Raw genomic sequence first — 22,856 nt, forward strand, 5'->3', positions numbered from 1 at the left:
CAGGAAGGAAATCTTAAAGGTGCAAGATCAGACCATCCCCATGTGCCGTAAGACAGGCTGGAGGGGAAGACAACTGGCCTGGCTGAACAGGGAGCTTTTGCTGGGACTCAGGGAAAAGAGGAGAGTTTATCACCTTTGGAAGGAGGGGCAGGCAACTCAAGAAGAGTACAAGGATCTTGTCAGGTCTTATATTTTTTACCTTTGCATGAAAGTGAACATCTTACCATATATTTTCGGCTCTACGTGGTGCTTTGTCTCCTTCTTGATGAGTACATGTAGATGAAAACCTCTCCCATACAACATTTTGTGCAACAAAATCACTTTTGATTTTGGTTCTTCTTGAAAACCACCCAGGCCATTGTCTCCTTATCCAGCTGTTTTGTTAGTAAACATCATGATAATGAGGACCCAAAGGGAGAAGACAAACCGGATTTAACTGACTCAAAGTTCAATTCACTCATATTTCTGTTCACACAAAACCTTTCAGAGCACAGATAACATTTCTTTTTTGTGCCTACCACAGACTAAGTGAGATTAAGTTGCTTTTGCTCCCCCTGCTCTTCAGCAGAGAATGAAAGGGTACCACAGTAATGAAACTGCAAGCTGACATTGAAGAAGAAGTGCTTGTACATACTTATAGGTACAACTGAAAAAAAAAAGACGACAGAAAGTTCAATGGATAACGCATTTCCCAATTTGGAAGGCACTGAGTGCATTTCAGGTCACTGAGAAATCTACTATGTAAGTACCTGAAGCTGAAAATCAATCAGGCTCCTTCAGCAACTGTGTGTTATCAGTCTTGCCCTGCAGAGCACAGATCTGAAACATTAGGCAGCCCAACAAGAGGGAGAAACTTAATTTGAGAGCAGCTGTTTTAAGACAGATACATAACGGCATTAAAAGAGGAGCACTGTGGTAAGGTGAGAACCAAACAGAATACCCATTAGGCTGAGAAAGCTTTTAGTTTGATTATTGCAGCCAGATGCAGACACAGTGCGGTTAATGGCAGACAGAGCCTAAGTTAAAGGAGTGAGATGAGCGTATGACAAAGGAGATAGATCGTTTAAAAATTACTAATAACAAATAGTCAGACTGCAGGGGACTTACTGGACCTAAACTCAAATCTTTATTATGCTGCACTGATTCTGGATGCTCAACAGGTAGTTTAGGCCCTGTCCCCCTCCAAATATTTAGGCACCACTTTTCATTGATGGTAGCAGGATTAAGTGCAGAGGTTTATTTGAGTATCTGGGCATAGCCTAGTTATGCTTCTGCTTTCCACTAAAGATATTAGCACTGCTTATTTCAGGAAGACAAAATCAACTAAAAGATATGAGTTGTTCTGCTCGTTTGTTTTCAGACTCAGAGAACAAGTACCTTGTTGTATTTCTATTTTTATCTTTACTCCTTGAAATAATGAATTACCATGAACACTCAAGGATTTGTTTTGATGTGCCACTGAAGATACAGGAATCTCAAAAACAGAGGATGCATGCACGCAGCATGGGCAACAAACAGGAGGGGCTGGTAACCATTGTGTAGCAGGAAAATACCACAGAAACATCTAGGGATGACTTGCACAATTGGAGTGCTGCAATGAATGGCTATAAACTCTTCAGAAGGAATAGGCAAGGAAGGAGGGGCGGTGGGGTAGCCCTATATGTTAGGGAGTGTTTTGATTGTCTGGAGCTTAATGATGGTGACAATAGGGTAGAGTGTTTATGGCTAAGAATCAGGGGGAAGGCCAACAAGGCAAATATCATGGTGGGAGTCTGTTATAGACCACCTAACAGGATGAAGAGGCACACAAAATACTCTATAAAGAGCTGGGAGAAATCTCACAGTCGTTAGCCCTTGCTCTCATGGGGGACTTCAACTTACCAGATGTCTGCTGGAAATACAATACAGCAGAGAGGAAGCAGTCTAGGAGGTTGCTGGAGTGTGTGGAGGATAACTTCCTGATGCAGCTGGTAAGTGAGCCTACCAGGGGAGGTGCCCCGCTTGGCCTGCTTGTTTACGAACAGAGAAGGACTGGTGGGGGATGTGGTGGTCGGAGGCTGTCTTGGGCTTAGAGCCCATGAAATGATAGAGTTTTTGATTCCTGGAGAAGTAAGGAGCAGGGTCAACAGAACTGCTACCTTGGACTTCTGGAGGCCACACTTTGGCCTTTTAGGAGCCTAGCTGAGAGAGTCCCTTGGGAGGCAGTCCTGAAGGGCAAAGGAGTCCAGAAAGGCTTGTTGTTCTTCAAGAAGGAAACCTTAAAGGCGTAGGATCAGGCCATCCCCATGTGCCAAAAGATGAGCTGGCAGGGAAGAAGACTGGCTTGGCTGAACAGAGAACTTTGGCTGGAACTCAGGAGAAAAAGGAGAGTTTATGATCTTTAGAGGGGCAGGCAACTCAAGAGGACCGTAAGCTTGTTGTGAGGTTAGACAGGGAGAAAATTAGAAGGGCCCAAGCCCAACTAAAACTTAATCTGACTACTGCTGTAAAAGACAATAAAAAATGTTTCTAGAAATATATTATCAGCAAAAGGAGGGCTAAGGAGAATCTCCGTCTTTTATTGGATGCAGGGGGAAACATAGTGACAAAGGCTGAGGAAAAGGCTGAGATACTACTTCTTTGCCTCAGGCTTTAATAGTAAGACCAGTTGTTGTCTGGGTACCCAGCCACCTGAGATGGAAGACAGCAATGGGGAAGAGAATGAAGCCCCCATAATCCAAGAGGAAATGGTTAGTGACCTGCTATACCACTTAGACACACACAAGTCTATGAGCCTGGATGGGATCCACCCAAGGGTACTGAGGGAGCTGGCAGAAGTGCTCACCAAGCCACTTTCCATCATTTATCAGCAGTCCAGGCTAATCGGAGGGGTCCTGGTGGACTGGAGGTTAGCAAATGTGATGCCTGTCTACAAGAAATGCCAGAAGGAGGATCTGGGGAACTACAGGCCTGTCAATCTGACCTGGGTGCCAGGGAAGGTTATGGAGCATATCATCCTGAGTGCTGTCATGTGGCACATACAGGACAACCAGGTGCTCAGGCTCAGTCAGCATGGGTTTATGAAAGGCAGGTCCTGCTTGACCAACCTGATCTTCTATGACCAGGTGCCCTACCTAGTGGATAAGGGAAAGGCTGTGGATGTTGTCTGCCTGGACTTTAGTAAAGCCTTTGACATCGTTTCCCATAGCATTCTCCTGGAGAAACTGGCTGCTGATGGCTTGGATGTGCGTACTCTTTGCTGGGTAAAAAGCTGTCTGAGTGCCTGAGCCCAAAGTGTTGTGGTGAATGGAGTTAAAATGGCGGCCAGTCACAAGCAGTGTTCCCCAGGGCTGCACTGCAAGAAAGACATTGAGGTGCAGGAGCGTGTCCAGAGAAGGGCAACGAAGCTGGTGAGGGGTCTGGAGCACAAGTCTGATGAGGAGCGGCTGAGGGAACTGGAGGTGTTTAGCCTGGAGAAGAGGAGGCTGAGAGGAGACCTTATCGCTCTCTACAACTACCTGAAAGGGGGTTGTGGTGAGGTGGATGTTGGTCTCTTCTCCCAAGTAGCAAGTGATAGGACAAGAGGAAATGGCCTCAAGTTGTGCCAGGGGAGGTTTGGATTGGATATTAGGAAAAATTTCTTTATGGAAAGGGTTGTCAAGCATTGGTACAGGCTGCCCAGGGAAGTGGTTAAGTCACCATCCCTGGAGGTGTTTGAAATATGTGTACACGTGGTGCTTAGGGACGTGGTGGACTTGACAGTGCTAGGTTAATGTTTGGACTTGATCTTAAAGGTCTTTTCCAACCTACACGACTCTATGATTCTGTAACAGAACACAGTAGGTAGTTAAAAGCATGTCATAATGCTGAACAAAGGCTAAATAAAGGAAACGAAGAATTGCATCTTCAATTGAAATTAATAAGGAGAGTAGGAATGTACAAGAGTAAAATGCACTTGAATTTAGCAAGGCCATTTGAAAACAACTTTACAGAATATTTTCTGAAGACATATGTGGCCAAGACCTTGGTTTAATATCTTATCTGAAAATATGTTTATGATAATTTGAATGCTAAAATGAAAACTGAAAGATAGAAAGTGCTGTGTTTCTCATCATGCAACTGAATGTATAATGAATAAATGTATGAATTTCTTTTACGATAAGCACTTAACATGACTAATGTTTTGTTTTTTCTCAGATTATTTTAATTTTCTCAAGGCCTACACTATAGTCTTTTTATAAGAATAAGGCTCTCAGAGAGGTTCTATCTGCATTAAATGCTACATTACTTACCTGCTTCTCTTTCACAAAAACAGCAGAGGTATTCGAAGTGTGTGGTTACTGAAGAAAGAGTTTCTATCTATGGGTTTGGATAGGCAGCAGTCATTTTTTCTCTGTTCTGCAAACCATTAGTGAGATTCTTCTGACTAGAATGATGTTGTCTGTTACCCTCAGTTGTGTAGCAGGCAACTTGTGCTGTTAACACAAAATTGTGCAAAACCTGAAAGATCTGACAAAGACCTGACAAAGCTAAACAAATGACAGCATAATGGCAAATGCAGTTCAATGCTGAGAAATAAAAAGGAGCAGCACTGGAAAGAATAATCTGAAGTATTCTTACTTGCTGGTGTAATGTAGAATTATGTAACACTAGGCAGAACTGGAAATGGGATATTTAAGTATCCAAGCTGCTAGTCTAGTACTAATTTTCCTATTTGCCTTATTTTAAAGCATACTGCTATCTACATGAGGATTTACGGAATACAAGGCAATCAAATCTGCCAGTTCTACTATTCTAAGACATTCATTGCTTATCTTGTGTGCATAGCTCACAGGAAGGCAACCTCTGTGACTTGGTGTCCTTGTCTGCAAAATGCTGATAGCAATGCTCACCCAAATTATAAAACACTTATACTCCAGGAAAATAATTATATGTTAAGGGAAAATTGTAAGACCAATGTGTTTTGATGGGCAATTCCTATGACATGCATATTTTTATCTCAAATAGAAGGAGTGTAGTACTTGGTACAGTGGTTTAAGTCCCTGTTCATCCACTCTCTTTGTATTTTAAAATTCCTTGTTGTACATAGAAACAGCACTCATCCAGCCAAAGACTCGTGATCATCCTACATTCAGGAGCATCTCATGTGTATGTAGCAGATAATCTAAGCGCACCAAGAGATGGGTCTCCTGCTGTCTTTGGCACATGGGGAGAACAGCGAGGCAGAACTCCAGGTGTGGCTGACTGAGCTTGGACTTTCTTCTGCTGGTTTGGCACCTCCTTAGCCAAATAAAATATATTTTGGCTCATCTATATATGTGAGAATCTGATTGGTTTTAACTGCAATTTATAGTGTATAAGACAGAGAAGAAGAGAGAATATTTATTTAGAAATAATATTAGCAGAATTAAGAAATGGAAGAAAGAAGAAGCTGACCTATATTTCACGGACTGGAACATGTCTGTAATGCAGATGAAAAGCCCATTCCAACTCCCCTTTAAGTTGTACACCATTGAAATCTATTTGTCATGAAGCAGTTACCTGCTCATAGCTGAAAAAGCACTTTGATATATTTTTTATGAATCTAGCTTCTCCAGTGCTAAGATAACTGATCGCAACACAACCTTGCATTAATTATTGTACTTCTGTCTCCAGAATGATGTCCTATAAAAAAGGAAAGATTAAAAAAGAGCATGTATTCATTTTACAAAAAAAGGACAGATAACAAAAGGCTTAAGGATGATTTTTTTTTTCTTTCATAATACTGCAAAGGACAATCAAATAATTAAGAAAAAAGTTTAAAAGCGCCTTTTGAAAAAATATTTTTTCTTGGTTTAAATGAGATATTCATTAAAAGAGGAAAGAATTAATAATAAAAAAAAATAGGTGCTATTCAGAAAACAGTTGGATCTCTGCGTGGTTTTTTCCCACCTTGGAAAACAATAAACAGTCAGCAATCATTCAAGCCAAGTAGTAAAATTTTTTTAAGCTGAAATTTTTATCTGTTTTAATTTTTATTTTTAGTGTTTGTAGGAAATAAAATTTTTAAAGAAGCCCATATTCTACATGGAAAAAAAAAGAGAATAATTATCTTTAAAATTTAAGTTTTACCAGGTATTTTAAATATACACAGCTGTCCTGGCTGTGCCCCCTCCCAGCTTCCCGTGCACCCCAGCCTTCTCCCTGGCAGGTCAGCACAAGAAGCTGGACTGTCCTTGACTACTTAGGAACAACTCAAAACATGAGCATGTTATCAGCATTTTCTCATCCCAAATCCAAAACAGCCTCACACGAGATTGTGTGAAGAAAACCAGCTCTATCCTGGCTGAAACCAGGACAGTATATTCATATATTCATATATTATATAGACTGTAAGGATGCAGGGATTTTTATTTCATTTTTCTCTTTGGTACCTACAAAATGCTCATTCTTACAGTCTGTTTTTGAATTATGGTTATATCTTACAGCAATATCAATAAACTCCATCCACAATTTCTTCTTATAACACCCTATCTTTCTGCTGTATTTTACCTAATCCAAAAGCTGGGACCTTACAGTTAGTCTCATGGAAAAAAGACTAATACCGAACTTAATATAAGAAGTATAGTTATTGTCTGATTCTGATTATTATTCTCATCTCTTTTTTGTACCTTATCTTAATGCTTTACTGAAATGGCAGCCAGAGTTTGGCCTTTTAATAAATATCAGTCCTTAGATCTGTAGGATGTAAAATCCAGATACATGTGGCCTAGCAGCTCCCAATTAACTTTAAAGTCAGCATTATATTATTATTATAATTTAATTAGGTGAAAGAAAATGTAATATACTCAAACATTGTAAATAGTTTAAATATACCAGACAGCATGTGTAATAATGTGAATAATTTTTCAAGAGAGGAGATTGGACAGTGAGTTTCTTAGTGCTCATGCTGAAAACTTTCCTGCCTTGTTTTATATACAATCAGATGTTATTTCAGTGGAACATCTTCACTTCTGTTCTTCTCTGTCCACATGTAAACAGCATGTTCCTCTCAGATCTCAGAGTTTCTGTTTCCTTAGTGTGACCATAATATGTACAGTGTTGCCTGGACTAAAAAGACTAGCCACACAGTAGTCGCTTTTGAAATCCTTTAGGGATCATGCAAAGACTCCAGGGTTTGTTTTTGTAAACCAGAACTTTTTGAATTGTAGAACTTTTCATCACAAGCTCTTCCACTCTTGGCTTGTCTTCTTGGTCCATATGAAACGAGGTGGGAAACATGGTTTTCAATTTCTGCATCTTCCTTCTACCTCCTGTGCTGGAAAAATTCACTGTCCTAGTAGCCCAGGAGATCAGTGAGTACACACTGGAAAGATAATTCCTCTCAAAAGGCTGGTTGTGTTTGAGCATTAAGAAGCTGATAGGTCATAAGTGGGTGCTATGATCAGATCTCTGGTATGAGAGTGTTGGCTCAAGATAGCAACTCCCCTGATATGTGTGGGCTTTAGGACTTCCTTTTAAATGAGTGCCATAAGAAAAATAGATGTTGCATCTCATCTATTTTCCATTCAAATACAGGTTGAGAATACCCCTGCTTATCACACCTCAACTGAGGATATTTTAAAGCTTTTCTAAATTATCTGTACTATCCTGCTTTTTGCATATTTGTAGAGAGGGAATATTACAAAGGAAAGTCATATCTCCTTCCTGTTTCATCACAAAATTTCTTGGGGCAAAGGCAAATGCTACAAGAGGCCAATCCTACAAGTAAAAAGCATCTTCCAAATACAATTGCCTAGAAAACCATTTAGATTCATGTGCTTGATTCAATGCTCAACAGAATATGTTTCACTACCACCAACAGAAGACGTTAGCATATATTAAGAATGAAAATGGGACAGCAATTCTGGCACATCTTTGTGAAGTGTTTTAAGGTCAGTAGTTTGAGAAAACAAATTAAATGAAAATAACACGATAGGTTTATACATTCAGTGTTATCTTTGCAAAGTAAAAGGCTTATAAGCATAGCTTTGCTCCAGCTTTTAACAGTTGAAACTTTCCTGATTACAGTGGCATGATATCAGGGTACACCTGGAATAGCTCAGCAGCGTATTAGATGTAGATAACTTATATTTATTTACTGAAAGCTATGACTTATATTCAGAGGCCAGTGGGTCTTTTAGTTATAACTAACACTGAACTCCTAATTCATTTCCTTAGCAAATAAGACAGGATTTATCTAGGTTCCAGCTTCGTTTTTATCCAAGTCTGCAAATGTCTCTCTGCATTAACTGTTTTAAAGCTACTGCATTAAAACTCACATTGGTCTAAGAAAGAAATAGGGCCACAGCATATTGGCTTTAGAGTATCCAGCTGCAGAGCCAGAAGTGCAAGCTAAATTTATGGAAGTCATATGTTAATTATGTATGCATTAATGTAATGCGAACGGGCACCCACCTGCATGAAAGTATATTAATAATACTTAATAGTATTAATAGAATTCATATGAAGGAAATACTATATTTAATTTTACACATTGTCATATCTTGTTTTTCATTTTTAGTTAAAAGATAAAAAATAAAAAGAAAAAATACAACTGCACATATCATTGTTGTGCCGTAATAGAGTACTTAAACTATAAGTAGCCTTATTCATTCTATGTGATCCCTCTTTGGCGCAGAGTTTCTTATTCAGCAGTCACTAGAAAGACATCTACTGACTGAAACATATGGTGGTGGGAGTGCTGTGACTTTCTCAGCAAGGCAATGTATCATACAATTAATCAAGCCTCTGGATCATCCTAATCAATGGGATTATGTATTTGTATAAAGCAAGGCATTTGCCTAAGTAATTTGCTGAACTGAGGCCAAAAAGAAGCAGGAGAATCATGGAAGTTACTGTATGTGATTAGGTCATTAAAGGTAGTTTGGCACTGTCTGCGCAGGAGTGGGCTGAGTTAAGGACATCCAGAATCCTTCATATCCAAACGCTTTAGTTTCTCATTTCTTTAGGTAGAAAGCAGATTTTTACATGCTTTTATAAAGTGTCATGTGATGCAAGATACATAATAGGGCACAAATTGGAATGTCCTGAGAATTCCAGCTACCTGCAATATAATCTCATATTATAATCCAAATATTATCTTAATAATTATTGAGAACCTACTCCTGAAGGTCTCTGGCAGCCAGGGCTTGCAGGATTGAGTCTCTGGAAAGGGCCAGCCATATGCTCATGATGATTAATGACACTTCTCTGATGCATTAAATGCACTTGTCTTGTCTGCATGCCTCAATGCACAGCCAAAGCAGCAACACCACTCAGGCTGCTATGCATTATTGTTTAATTAAACAACATGGATAATTTCCAAGACTATTTCAAGTAGAAACATGGCCTGGCATCTAAGCTCTGTTTAACCTTAGGAAGAAAGTACAAACGACAGGAGAATGAAACTGAAATATGAGGAAAACAATTTATGCAAATAGTAGTTCACCTTTTTTGTTTTTCTTCTTCCAAATTTCGGTTGGGAAAATCATGAGCTAATGGAACGGTCCACGAAGCACAGTTTTTTTCCTCCTCCACCCCCAGCCATGATGAATATGAGGACACTGATTACAGAATTTATTTTTAAAAAATCCACTTGCATCCTCTCCAGAGATACACAGAGGTCTAATTAATTGCTCTGATATACCTGAGCAAGAAGCCCCCTTCAACCACAGGTAGACTTTCCCAGTAATTTAGACAATCTTTAGCTTGAAATTATTTGCTGGAAAAGCTCTGTGGAAGTGTGATTGTGGTGAGTAAAAGCCACTCTGCTGCATAGCACCAGCATACCACCTCTGAAGCTTTGTGACTTAAACACCACCTGTGGTCTGTGCTATCCTTTGAGAGAGAGGCAAATTTACTTCTTTAATATTTTGTGGTAGTGAAATAGAAAAGACTAGATGACTCCCTGTTGCTAATACTTTTCAGTGATGGTAGGATTTCAAAAAGTGTCTTTTTGACTTTAAAGAAAACAAAATTAGGTCAGACTGGAGAGCTTTTGAAAAGCCTACTCCAAACTAGCAAAGCTATTTCATTTTCCATTCTCTGAGCCTCTCCTGTACTTAGCCATACTGCACTGTGTTTTTCAGAGGATGCCTATAAAACTCAAGTCCGAATTGATGACGAACCAGCCTATTTGGACATTCTAGACACTGCTGGACAGGTGAGTAGTTTCCCAATATGAACCATTCAATCAGAGATAAAAAAGATTTTAACCTCAGATATATGGGTCACAGAGCTAGAAATAAGCTTCCTATTCAAACATAAAGGGAACAGTGGCAGAATAACATTGAGGAATTAACAAAGGAGAAGATTAAAGGAGCGCTTCAGTGGTGTATATGTATAAGTTCAAATCTGACCAGAAGAGACAGACTTTTATTTCATTGAGCAGAAGATAAAAAGCTGTTTATTTCTTTTTCTGTTGTATACAGAAACATCTATCACAATCATGGAGTGAATAATTGCTGTTGTTGGTTTGTCTTATGTATTTAGCATTCCCGCTTTTCTATATATTAGAGGAATCTTCTGGTCTACTTGTAGATCAAGTATTTTGGTTACCATTCTTCTCCTCCCCCCATTATACCTAAACATCAAATGCTCACCCATAAGGAAAAGATCTTAATGCCAAAAGTAACACACAGTGTATGTATAATGTGTATATGCATGTGTGAGCATCAGTCAGGGTATTAAGTTTCACATACAATAAGGCAAAAGAAGGAGTTAAATGCAACAATTTCTTCTACCTGACTCAGTTCATCCCCTTTCCAACTCAAATATTTCTATTGTTTAATCAAAATGTTGCAGCTGGTTGATGAGGTATGCATCAGGTTCTGTTTGAAGGCTTTGAGTTTCATGAGTGTATGTGTATGTGCACCTTGTACAGCAATGAGTCAGTCAAAAAGGACAGTAGATACTTAAACAAACAAAAAAAGATTTAGGAAGGATTTAGGAAGGATTTCCAAGACTGGAAACCTTGATCTCAGCTTCCCAAATGTCTGAATGCACCTTAGCTGGGCACTGCAAATGATGGGAAATGCAGTCTGCTGCTGGGAATTAGAATGGCATCAAGTTCAAGAAGCTGAACGTAGTTCAGGGGGATTGTGGCACGAGTTTTACATGTGAGTGAAATATAGGCCAATTTCAAAGTGAACTAAACCCAGTTTCAGGAGTCAAAAGATGCCCTGAATTATTCTTCCTTGACCCAAAATTATATCGTCTCAGCAGTTAACCAGTGACCGCTGCTGAGTCTCCTGTGAATGTGTTTGATTCTCCATAAAATTTAAGCTAAATTTCTAGGCATGTCTCCAAAGCTGTGAATTTAATTGACCTAGAATTTATTATTATAACAGGCCCAAGAAATTTCTTATGCATAACAGTCCTAGCATAGCTTCAGCAATGGCTTGGCTTGGGGAAAGAAAGAACATCATAGTTGCTACTCAGTATGTCTGAAAATACCTGTACTTCTGTTGGAGAAGAGGAAGCAACATCTTTGCTCACTCAGGAAGTCTGAGACTAGTAACTTCAGCCTTATATCATCATTAGTATACAGTCATTAGGGAAATTATATCTCCAGCTGTTTAGTCTTGTAAGGCTTTATGTATTAGGGACCTCCTGTGTTATCCTTTTAATATAGTTCACTGTCTACATCTACTTCATTCTACTCCTAAATTCCTTCTAGTCCTATTTTGTAGAGTTAAAATGCTAAAAAGTAAAACGCTTTCTCGCCCTGTGCTGAAGAGAGCTGATGAATCAGAGTTTATGTGTCCAGCTTTTTGCTAATGGAAAGAGGATCCAAGTGCCATACAGGATTTGTTCATCTTCATAGGTGTGTTCCTAATTTGCTGTGGAGACTCTGAGAGAGTACAGGAGTTAAACTCTGTAAACCATAGAAGAGGGTAAAGTAGGTATAGAGCTACCTAATCCTAAATTTGCATCAGTAATGCAAATATTATTTATACAAAGGAAATAAAGCAGCTTAAAATCAAAGCAAAGAATGGATGATGAATGAAACAAAAATGCAAAGTGTGCTTTTATTCTTCAGCTGGGGAATAATATAATGTAAAAACCAAGAGGAATCATTTTGTCTACTTAGATTTTTTCCATTTGTTTTTGTTGCTAGTAACATAAAAGTTTGTGGTGTTAACAAAAAAATTATAGAATCAGATATTAGGAGTTTCTTTCTCTTCCTAAGCCCCTACCAAAATCAAAACCACTATTTTTTCTTTTATTTTTTAATTAGAACAAGTATTTTTAAAATGGTATTTCATTTTCTGTCAGCTTCTTCTAAAATAAAAAAAATGGAGCACAATCTTTAATCCCTTTGAACATTTTTTTTTTAGATTTAGGAAAAAGGAAAAATTATCCCTACACACTGGCCTTTGAACAAGCTGAAAATATTATGTTTTCCAATGTAAACAAAGCTTATCTTGTGGCAGCGATGTTCACTTTTTAGGAAAAATTCCCTACAAAACTGTACAACTCTCACATGACTTTTGATATTTGATCATATAAAAAAGCTAGAACAAAACCTCTTTTTAAATTGGGGGGGGGGGACACTTATTAACAGTGTTACGAATTTTAGCAGAACTGACAGTTGTAAGGTAAGAAAAGAAATCAGAATATTGCAAACAGTGAGAGCTGGTGGGAATAATAGTAGAGAAAAGCTGGAGAGTTTTAACTGTTGTTTAAAGAAGGGTCCAAAATACCCATTTTATAGCAGAGATCTGTGGCAGCAGCTCCACACTTTGCAGATACAGGACATTGTACAGCCTGGACATATGTGTTCTACCTCATGATGCAAGTTGAATTGATAGTAGAAAATCTCTCCTTTAAATTTCCCTGTTCTTACAGTGCAGACTGTCACTGAAACATATCTCAGAGTACCTATGCTAGGAAGCTCTTCCCACTTTCCTAGGCCGCTATTTTTCAGAAACTGTCCATTCGAAGTATTCTGGATTTAGCTGCTTGTCTTCGCACATGTCTCTGAATTTGTTGCCTCTCTATCTGCACTACACAACTCCAGAATAAATCAAGACCTAATCCAACTCCCATTGAATTCAACAGCTAAAATAGCCTCTTTCCTCACAGAGGGCTTAACGTTACTCTCACTGAAGTTCAAACTGAAATTCTGCTGTGACTTTGGTGGCTCAGGGTAAAAATCCAAAGTGCCCAGTTATGCTGCTGATGGCGTGCTCTGATGGTACCTCGCTGGGTTTCATGTTAAAGCAGAGATGGTGTTACAGCTTCTAAATCATGCAGTGGGAATCTCATTTCTCTCTGAGTGTCCTTGCAGTCATAAATACTTCATCATCAACTTTGAATAATGACTTTAATCCCTTCAGAAGATCAGGAGCTAAAATTGTAATTCTTCCCTATTTGGGAAACACAAGAAGTCTATAGAGAAACCGACTGACGTTAATGTATTTTGTTGTTGTTCTTCAGGAGATGTTTCACCAAATATGCTGCTTCTTTCCCTTCTGTACCTATGCACTAGTTGAACACTTCAACACTGACCAAGTATTGTGGTTTACTAATAATTAACCTAGTTTTTTAATGTCAAGTTCACAGTTAAAGATCCACATCTGATTTCATACCTGAAACTGGGTAGAAATATTTGATGTTAACTGATAGATACAGTTTGGAGCACCAAAAACATACTTGATGCTTCAGAAATATATTTCTGGTTCTCAATTTTCTGAAGTTAAAAAACATTCAAACAAACTGAAAACCAGAAACATGACTAAACTGTTAGTATTGCCCATCTAGTTATTGACCTTCCTCTTCTCATGCATACACATAGACACTGTTAAATACAACAGATTGCTCCTCTCAGGAAGCAGACTGATGTTCCATGAACTCTGGATACATATTTTCTACATCATCGTTTGTCCTCTAGTGTGCTTCCAATATTGTTTTTCCATAGAAGATACAACAGGAGCCACATTCTTAATGTATGTAGGGCTACTGTAAGTAGTTAATGCTTCACTGAACTCACGACCACCTGCTTTCTACCACTCGCTACACCTGCCAGCAGGATAGCCTGTCTTTCCTCATCGCAATCAACTTCAGACAGAACAAGGTTGCATTTACCTCAGAGAGTTTCAAGAGCAGGTATTGCTGATGTAGCTGCTCGTAGCTGAACTGTCATAAACAGCACTTACTTGAGCAATTCCTACCACAAGTCTTGAAAACGTGGCAGCAAGAAGGAAAGGAACAAAAAATTGATGTTGGTTTTGTTTTTCAGTGGCACAGCTGAATCTAGAAGATGTATCCTTAGCCTCTCATTTACTGCTAGAAGAAGTTATCAATGATGCCTTTGTCTCTTCTTTAACCAGGAGTTCTCTTCTTAAACCAAAAGGGTTTTTTTGTTGCACGTACATTTCAATTAAAAGAAAACCAAAAAACAAATAAAACCTAACAGAGTAAATGTGAGAATGAGCTTCAGGAGGAATTTTATTTAGTTAGCTTTTAACCCTCTAGGCTAGCTACAATTTGGCATGCGGAGTAAATAATACAATCTTAATGGAAATCTGCAAATGTAAACCGTTATCCGTGAAGATAGCTTGAGCTTTCTTGTTCAACCATGTTCATGGGACGTTTCTTGAGTAACTCTCTCTTGAAACTCACCCATGTGCCTCTCTCTGTCCCTTAAGGTTGGGAGAAGTGATGGGGGGGTGGTAGTCCTGGGGTTTTCCTTTCCTTATCCAGTGTGTCATAAACCTCATTTGCTTTTACATTTATTTGTTTTGAATTGATGTAAACTCTTTGACTTCCAGGAAACTTGTGGGTGCAAATGAAAGGACATTCAGACCTCAAGTCCTTTATTCTGTGTTCAGTTCCCTTCACAATTATTCTGAGACTGACAACCCCCAACTGCTCCAACCATGCACAAAAAGCCTCCACACAGAGTTATAGAAACCTTCTGTTCACTCATTCATGCTTTCTCACTCTCTCTTCTAACTTAAAAATATGTCGCTCTTCTGGAGCATGGTTTGAATTCCTCCTCGTGGAGCGTACACAGCAGTTATCTCTCCTGCTGTATTTATAAACTGTTGACTGACACAGGAGCTTTTATTCTTGCTACAGCTTCCCTCCTGATGACACATTACCAACCTCCCTGTTAGACCTCACAACAAACGTTAAAAGAGCATCAGACAGCATTCCCTTCACCAAAAAACCAAGCTGGGATGACCCTGTGTAGGAAGGCAAACTTGTTTTCAGACGTGAAGCAGCCAAATAAGCAAGAAAATGGATTTCTGTACCTGTCAGTGAGACAGTACATTTCAAGATTATTGCACCAATTTTTGCTTGTTAAAACGTGAGCTTTTTATGATAAACTTAGTGCACCAGTATATTTCCCAGGTGTGATCCAGAGACTTGAAAAATTGGCCTTAAAATGTGACGGCATGCTATTGCAGTGAGATTTTCCTTTGTCTGGGGCTGTGTGCACATGAATTCATTTCCAGGCAGACACTTTTCAACCTGACAACAGCAGTGCGCTCTGTAGTGAAATCCATCTCTCAAATTGCTAGCAAATCACAGGACATGTTTATCCTGCCAACCTCCAGGACTATGATTTTTGCCCCCTGCTTCAAGCTTTAAAGAGGAACCATATTAGTCCCAAGAGCCCTTCAGATAAACACACTTTCTCAGACTAAACACGATAGTCCGATGACTCACTCAGGCTGTTATCTGAGATCCTGCTTATTATCTAAACATGCTGCTCTAATCCTGAATCAATGGAAGTCGAATTTCAAACTACGCTACTGCAGCTTATCTCAAGGAAATGTAAAATGCCTTTTTGGCAGTAATTATATTTTAATGGGCCTTTACAGCATGTTCTTTTTAGGGGAAAATAATTTTAGTGCACTTTCTGTTAGGTACTGTAGTGAGTAAATGAAATCCATTTTATTTTTAAAGCATAGTGGTAGTGAACTAAGTAGCAACCATTAACACAGTGTATTAGGTGAAGAACATTAATTTTTTTTATATATGTTGTTTCACAGGCTGATGATGACATACTTAGTCAAACCATCAGAGTGAAAATTTGGTGGATTCTCAAGACAAGCTCTTCTGTACTTTCTAGGGAGAACTAGAATCTCTCCCATGACCAAGTCATTTTATTTGAGAATGGACAGATTTTGAAGAAACATTTGGCACAAATACTGAGTGAAAAAAAAAGTTCCATTAATCATAGATGAAATTGCAGACCTGACTCCACTTTCCTTCAGATTATGGGCAAAGTATTCTTTGGCTTCAATAGGAAAAGATCTAGGCATCCACTGTCAAAAAAAAGATTATGTTAGTTTAGCAAGAGCAGACAACTAGCAACTAAGATTCCCAACTTCTTTTCCCATCCCTGTCAGTGAATGAATCATGGAGCAATAAAGTATGAATCAGTTTGTATTTCTAGGTCTTCATTTATCTTTCTGACAAACAGGTGCAATAACATGTTGCAGGGATCAGGCATTTTGTGTGAACACCAGGTTTTAGAGAGTCTAGCAATACTGATTTCCTGCCCCTCAATACCATTCAACTTCACTAAAGTAAATGCTAGCAGTCCCGTAGTGCTGGTGGAGGAATACTTTCCAGTGTAACCTTTTCTTTCTCAATAAATTTTTCTTTTTAATCTGAAAATGCTTTCTTTCTTGCTGTTCTTTGTCTTTCTTTAAGTAATAACTTGCAAAAATAGATAAATATCCAATGATACCACTGAATGGTTGGTTTATAACTTTTTAAAAAACAGTAAGACTAAGCATTTAAAATAAAATAAGAAAATACTTCATTACAAATTCTCATAAAAGTAGCAAAATCCTTTTTACTTCTTTACAGATCTTTCCTTGTAGTATTTCCTGCTTTTTTGTTGTGTTCTAGTGTACATTGTATGGAAAACACCTATATAAGCACAAGAGAATCATAGAATCATAGAACAGTTTGGGTTGGAAGGGACCTTAAAGATCATCTAGTTTCCACCTCCCCTGCCACGGGCAGGGACACCTTCCACTAGACCAGGTTACTCAAAGCCCCATCCAACCTGGCCTTGAACACTTCCAGGGATGGGGCATCCACAACTTCTCTGGGCAACCTGTCCCAGTGCCTCACCACCCTCATAGTGAAGACTTTCTTCCTTATAGCTATTCTAAATCTACTATCTTTCAGTTTAAGACCATTGTCCCTTGTCCTGTCCCTCTCCAGCTTTCTTGCAGGCTCCCTCCAGCTACTGGAAAGCTGCTATAAGGTCTCCCTGGAGCATTCTCTTCACTGGGCTGAACAACCCCAACTCTCTCAGCCGTATGCTTAAAATTCATCCAGGTCCTCTGCAAGACTGTGATTATGTAAATCTGCCCTTTCTTCTAACATTGCAAACTGTATGGTTGCTCCCCACTATTGAATAGCACTGAAGCCCTTTGAAGTTACTTCCAGCAGACGTTGGACATGTTCTAAGTGTGTCTTAATTTCTTTAGATTTGTGTGACTTACCTAGGTCATGTCAGTAGGAATTCCATTTTACAGTTTTGTCTATCAAAAGCTACTTGTTACCAAGCAGCTCTACAGAAACCATGGACTCCAGTGGACAGAAAACTGTTTTCTACCCGTATCAATTCTCACAAAATTCACACCAAAAAGGTATTTCTAGGACTAATATCTTGGCTTGCATACTGAGAAAACAAGTATATGTAACAGCAGCGCCTGGTGCCATTTGACCTGACAATAAATCACCAAGAGAAAGGTCTTTTGCAGAGCCAGGTGTTAATGCTTCTCAGGAAAAGGAGGTTGTCCCAAAGAAGTGTAATTTATCAAAACTTGTTTGTCTTTTATGCTATTCTGTAGCTGCTGGATACTCTACCAATACACTGAATGGTGATGTCTCCAGACCAAAACGAAAGAGAGCAAAAAGTTATACAGTATTATCTGAATCATCCAAACCTTTGAATTGCAAAACTGCATGAGAGATCTGGCAGGAAAAGGTTTTCTAAAGATTTTGTTTTCATTTCACACTAGCAGGTGGGGATGGAAAAGCCTAAAAAAAAAGATGTCTTTCACAGCTGAAGTTCCAATAGTTTTGCCCCAGAACGTGGAAGTGGCATCTCCCACCCCAATAAAAAAACAGAAAAGAAAAAGTAAACCTCAGTAAATTTTGAACTCCATTGCTTGTCGCTTTTCCTTCATAATCTCAGGAATTTCATTGCATCTATCCAAATTTTTAAAAGAGGAAATGAAGAGCAAAATGGAAATTCAAGACAATTATTAGTGAAAATATGGAACATTTTTTTCATCCTTTTTTAGACAGGATATTTTTCAGATATGTATTTTCCTTGCTTCCACAGAAGCAAGCTTGCATAGCTTGCATAGATTTTTGTGCCTACTTTTATTTTGTGCCTAATGGCTGAGGAGAATAAATTGTTGCCATGGGAGTTCCATGTCATTATCAGAGCATCAGGATGATGTGAAACAAACCATGTCAGGGAGCAATCTTTGCTTTTAAAAGGACAAAACTGCTTAACAGCAGCTGGATCGGTTGTGCCGGTGCCAGAAATCAGATCTTCTCTTGCTTACAGTGGGGTACCTGACTAACACCTTGAAGCAAGCTGAAGACTTGAAGACTCTACTAACTTTCAAAATTGCAGATAAGTTATGTCCTTGTGTTGGACAGTCTTGGCATATCTCAGAAGCTATTCAGCATCTTTCAGGATCTATTGCTCTAACCTAGATACTTCATGACTCCAGTTTTGGAGTGCTCTTTTTGTCCTCACAGCTTTTTTCTAAAGAAATGAAAACTATTCCCTCATCCCCCTGCAGATGACACCAAGTTGGGTGGGAGTGTTGATCTGCTCGAGGGCAGGAAGGCTCTGCAGAGGGATCTGGACAGTCTGACACTTGGGTCACAACAACTCCGTGCAACGCTACAAGCTTGGGGAGGAGTGGCTGGAGAGCTGCCCAGCGGAAAGGGACCTGGGGGTGCTGGTTGACAGCCGGCTGAATATGAGCCAGCAGCGTGTCCAGGTGGCCAAGGAGGCCAACAGCGTCCTGGCCTGTATCAGCAATAGTGTGGCCAGCAGGAGTAGGGAAGTGATCGTGCCCCTGGAGTCGGCACTGGTGAGGCTGCACCTCGAATCCTGTGTTCAGTGTTGGGCCCCCCACTACAAGAAGGACGTTGAGGTGCTGGAGCATGTCCAGAGAAGGGCAACAAAGCTGGTGAGGGCTCTGGAGCACAAGTCTGATGAGGAGCGGCTGAGGGAACTGGGGTTGTTCATTCTGGAGAAGAGGAGGCTGAGGGGACACCTCATCACTCTCTACAACTACCTAAAAGGGGGTTGTGGCAAGGTGGATGTTGGTCTCTTCTCCCAAGTTACTAGTGATAGGACGAGAGAAAATGGCCTCAAGTTGCGCCAGGGGAGGTTTAGCTTGGATATTAGGAAAAATTTCTTCACTGAGAGGGTGGTCAAGCATTGGCACAGGCTGCCCAGGGAGGTGGTGGAATCACCATCTCTAGAGGTGTTTAAAGAATCTGTGGCACTGTGGGACATGGCTTAGTGGACATGATGGTGTTGGGTTGACTGTTGGACTTGATGATCTTAGAGGTCTTTTCTAATCTTAATGATTCTGTGATTCTGTGATTCTGTGATCCTGTTTTATAGGAAGACACAGGGGCTATGGATCTGAAAATGGAACTTGGTATTATTTACTCCACTGGGCGTCATTTATACCACTGGAAGTAACTTAGCTTCAGTTAAACTATTTCTGATTTACGTTAAAGCCTCGATATCCTAGCAGTGGATCTACATTAAGTCTTCATGAATGTATGAAGTGATGATCAACTCCATAAAAAATTGGACATTTGTTTGAATTGTTAGAGAAGAATTGGTCCCGCTGAACATCTCTTAGTGCAGGATAGCTGCACTGCACATGAAGGTACCTTAAAGACATTTTGTGAACTGCTCACAGTGGAGGTGACACATGTTCCTGCTGTTTCAGCTAAGTCTCTGTTCCCACAAGTCCCCAGAAGGTCACGGAGTGCGGTGTTGCAGGACTGTACAGATGCCAATCCAGTGACTATCTCTGTGCACGTAATGCTACCTCGTCATCTCACCTGCACCAGAAACATTAGTGCAAATGCCAAGAAAAGAGAACGGTGGGATCTCCTTCATGATGGAAGTCACAAGGACATGACAGCTTAGTCCTTTTGTGTCACAGAGTCATACTAGATTATATTATTGTAAGCAATACAAAATCAGTGCAGCTATAAAATAGCTATTTTGCATTTGTATTGGTGATGATTTATGTAGTCCTCAGGGAGCGCAGCCCTCAAATAAACACTGAGCTAAATTTCAGTGGCAGAAATGAGAGCACAATTGATGAAATGCTACAAAAGTCTGAAATAGCCACTCTGCAGATTGTTTGCTTCTCCCCCCCCTCCCCTTTTCAGATTCTTAGCTCAAGTTATATCTCTGCTGATGAGTAGGGCACAGGGAAGAAAAGAGAAATACCTACGTTGTGGAATGTTTGAGGTAAGCACACTTGTTATGGAAGTCATCATGAGAGGATATATATGCAAGCCAGAACATCATTTGCAGTCATTTATCAGAGCAATGAGGTGTCTGACTCCACAGCCTCCTGCTTCACTTCTGCAAGGCTGCACAAGCCTCACTGGGGAAGGCGGCAAGTCTACAATCCCCATGTAGGCTGACAAGAGCTTGTTTGAATCCCTCACGAGCCCTTGCTTGCAGCTGCAGTCATTACCTCTTCACTAGTGGCTTGTTGTATTTTTTTTTTTTTGCTGTTTACTAAAGTGTCATTACTGAGCTATTAATTCTTTCCCTTTACAACTTATGAAGCATTTGTGATAAAAGGTAAAAATCGGCTTTATTTTTTCTTGCATACCAATGAGGAGGGGGAAAAAGTATTGTACGGTGTGCGATAAACCAAATGCAGTGGGGGTTTTAGAGGTAGTTAACAATGACGATTGCTTCAGTGCCTGCATTTAGGAGAAAATTACTAAGGTGTTTATCCCTAAGAGAGAAACCATTAACATTAATATGAAAGAAAAAGACAGTTCTTTGCATTAGGAATTGTAGCACTGAGGCGTTTTTACTGGTATTGTGGAGAATTGATATGGTGATTTCATCCATATTTTGGGATAAATGAAAAGTAGATATCATCTCCCAGGTGATGGACTGCATATTTTTATTAATGCATAGGACAAACCATCTTTGGAAGAGCAGGATTAATAAAGTTAACAAAAGCACAGTTGCAGCAAACTGGCAAATATGTTATCACCTGAAGGCAGGAGGGCAATGAGGGTGGGAACATTGGGAACCTCAGTGCAGAGAAGCTACTTTTGGAGGTCTGAGAGCCAGTGCAGGTTGTTTAGTAGTTCCTTTGTGAGAAAGAAGGGTCACTGTGTGATGCTATTTTTGAAGTCCTAAGTTATTTTATTGGCAGTTGTCCTCATTTGTCTTTTTTTCCTCATTTATTTTTCTTTTCTTATTTTTTTCTATCATCAGGCTGATGTAGTTCAATCTTTATAAGCCAGCCATGATGCAGAACTGTATGTGAATACAGAATAGCAAGCGCATACAAAATGTTCTTTTAGCAAATGGGGCAGTATGATAGTGACCCATCAACGTTCAGAGTGTGAAGGGACATCTACACCTGCCTTTCATGACACTTAATCCTGTGTGGTCTGTGACTGTGAGCAATACCAGTCACAGATGGGAATAAGTGTCATTGAAAAGAGAAGGGAAACCTGAATCTTTAAGCCCACATGAGGGAAGAGACATGAATTCACAGGTGATGAAAACAGATTGTGTCTCACAATGATTTAAAGAAGTCTGTAATCACACTAACCTCACAAACTGGTGATTTTTAGAAAGGATGAAAATTTAGACGTACCACTTCAGTCACAAACTCATGTGAATGAAGGTGAGACTAATGCCCTCATGAATTAACCTGATATAGTAACTCAGATTAAGAAATTAAAGTCTTTCTTTTTAATTAATTCATTCTTTATATGCAGGACTTTAAAAGTTCATAAAGTCTCTCCAGTAGTCAGATATTAAAGATGTATTAAGCAGTGTGAAGGAATACATCTGTTTCCATTCCAATACACATACCTTCAGAAAGAATCCTGAACTAAGGTCTAGCGTAATACCAGGTCCTGCCAGGACTGAAGGCCTATTTCTAGAGGGAACAGGTTGATGCCAAAGGACATAGCTGTGGGGGAAGGGTAGGAGAGAGAAACTATTTCAGAAAGTTTTCAACCAAAAATTTGTGAAAATTAGAAATGTAAGACTATGCTTGCATTTCATGTTCAGTGCGAGTCTAATCACGTTTCTTAAATTGCCAACCGTCCATCACTCAGCTTGGACCATCTCCTTGCCCATAGGCAAGGTCTTGAGGGGCTCCCTGTCGTTTAGTCTGCCTGGGCGAGCTTATCTTCTCCATTTCCACAGTGTACACTGACCACCGGAAAACCCTGGAAATTAGCAGCTAAGAAGTAATGCTGCTATTTGTCACAAAACTGAAAACCATACTTTTTCTTCGAGCAAAGATCACCTGTCATGAATATTCTCCTTCTTCCTCCCTGCTTCCCTTTCCAGGTAAATAAATTAGCTTAAACAGGGGGAGGAGAGGTCAGATAAATAGGCAGTAATTTCAACAGGGTTGATATTGTTGCTGCTGGTTGTCTTCTAAATTACAGATTAATTTTGGTATCTGCCTCAGCTTCTTGCTTGTACATTCTCAGAGTTAAGAAAAGGCTACTGATTCTGTACAATGCAGAGTTCATAATATTGCCTTGCAAGGCTGTCAGATTAAGTTCTGAAAGACATTAGTCTGCTAGGAACATGGACTGAATCT

General features: G+C 39.6%; 1 protein-coding gene across 1 annotated transcript in view; it reads left to right on the forward strand.

Annotated features, from left to right (window-relative positions):
* The window catches only part of LOC309415038 (GTP-binding protein Rit2), a gene marked incomplete at both ends in the record, with an annotated part of 193,935 nt that overhangs the window by 68,470 nt on the left and 102,609 nt on the right, over positions 1-22,856 (forward strand). The window contains one exon of the mRNA XM_082012429.1: positions 10,089-10,162. Within this exon, the coding sequence (XP_081868555.1) occupies positions 10,089-10,162 (74 nt within the window). The remainder of the gene's footprint in view (positions 1-10,088; positions 10,163-22,856) is intronic.

The sequence above is a fragment of the Phaethon aethereus genome, assembly GCF_964289735.1.
Source record: "Phaethon aethereus genome assembly, chromosome: W".
Classification (NCBI taxonomy): domain Eukaryota; kingdom Metazoa; phylum Chordata; class Aves; order Phaethontiformes; family Phaethontidae; genus Phaethon; species Phaethon aethereus.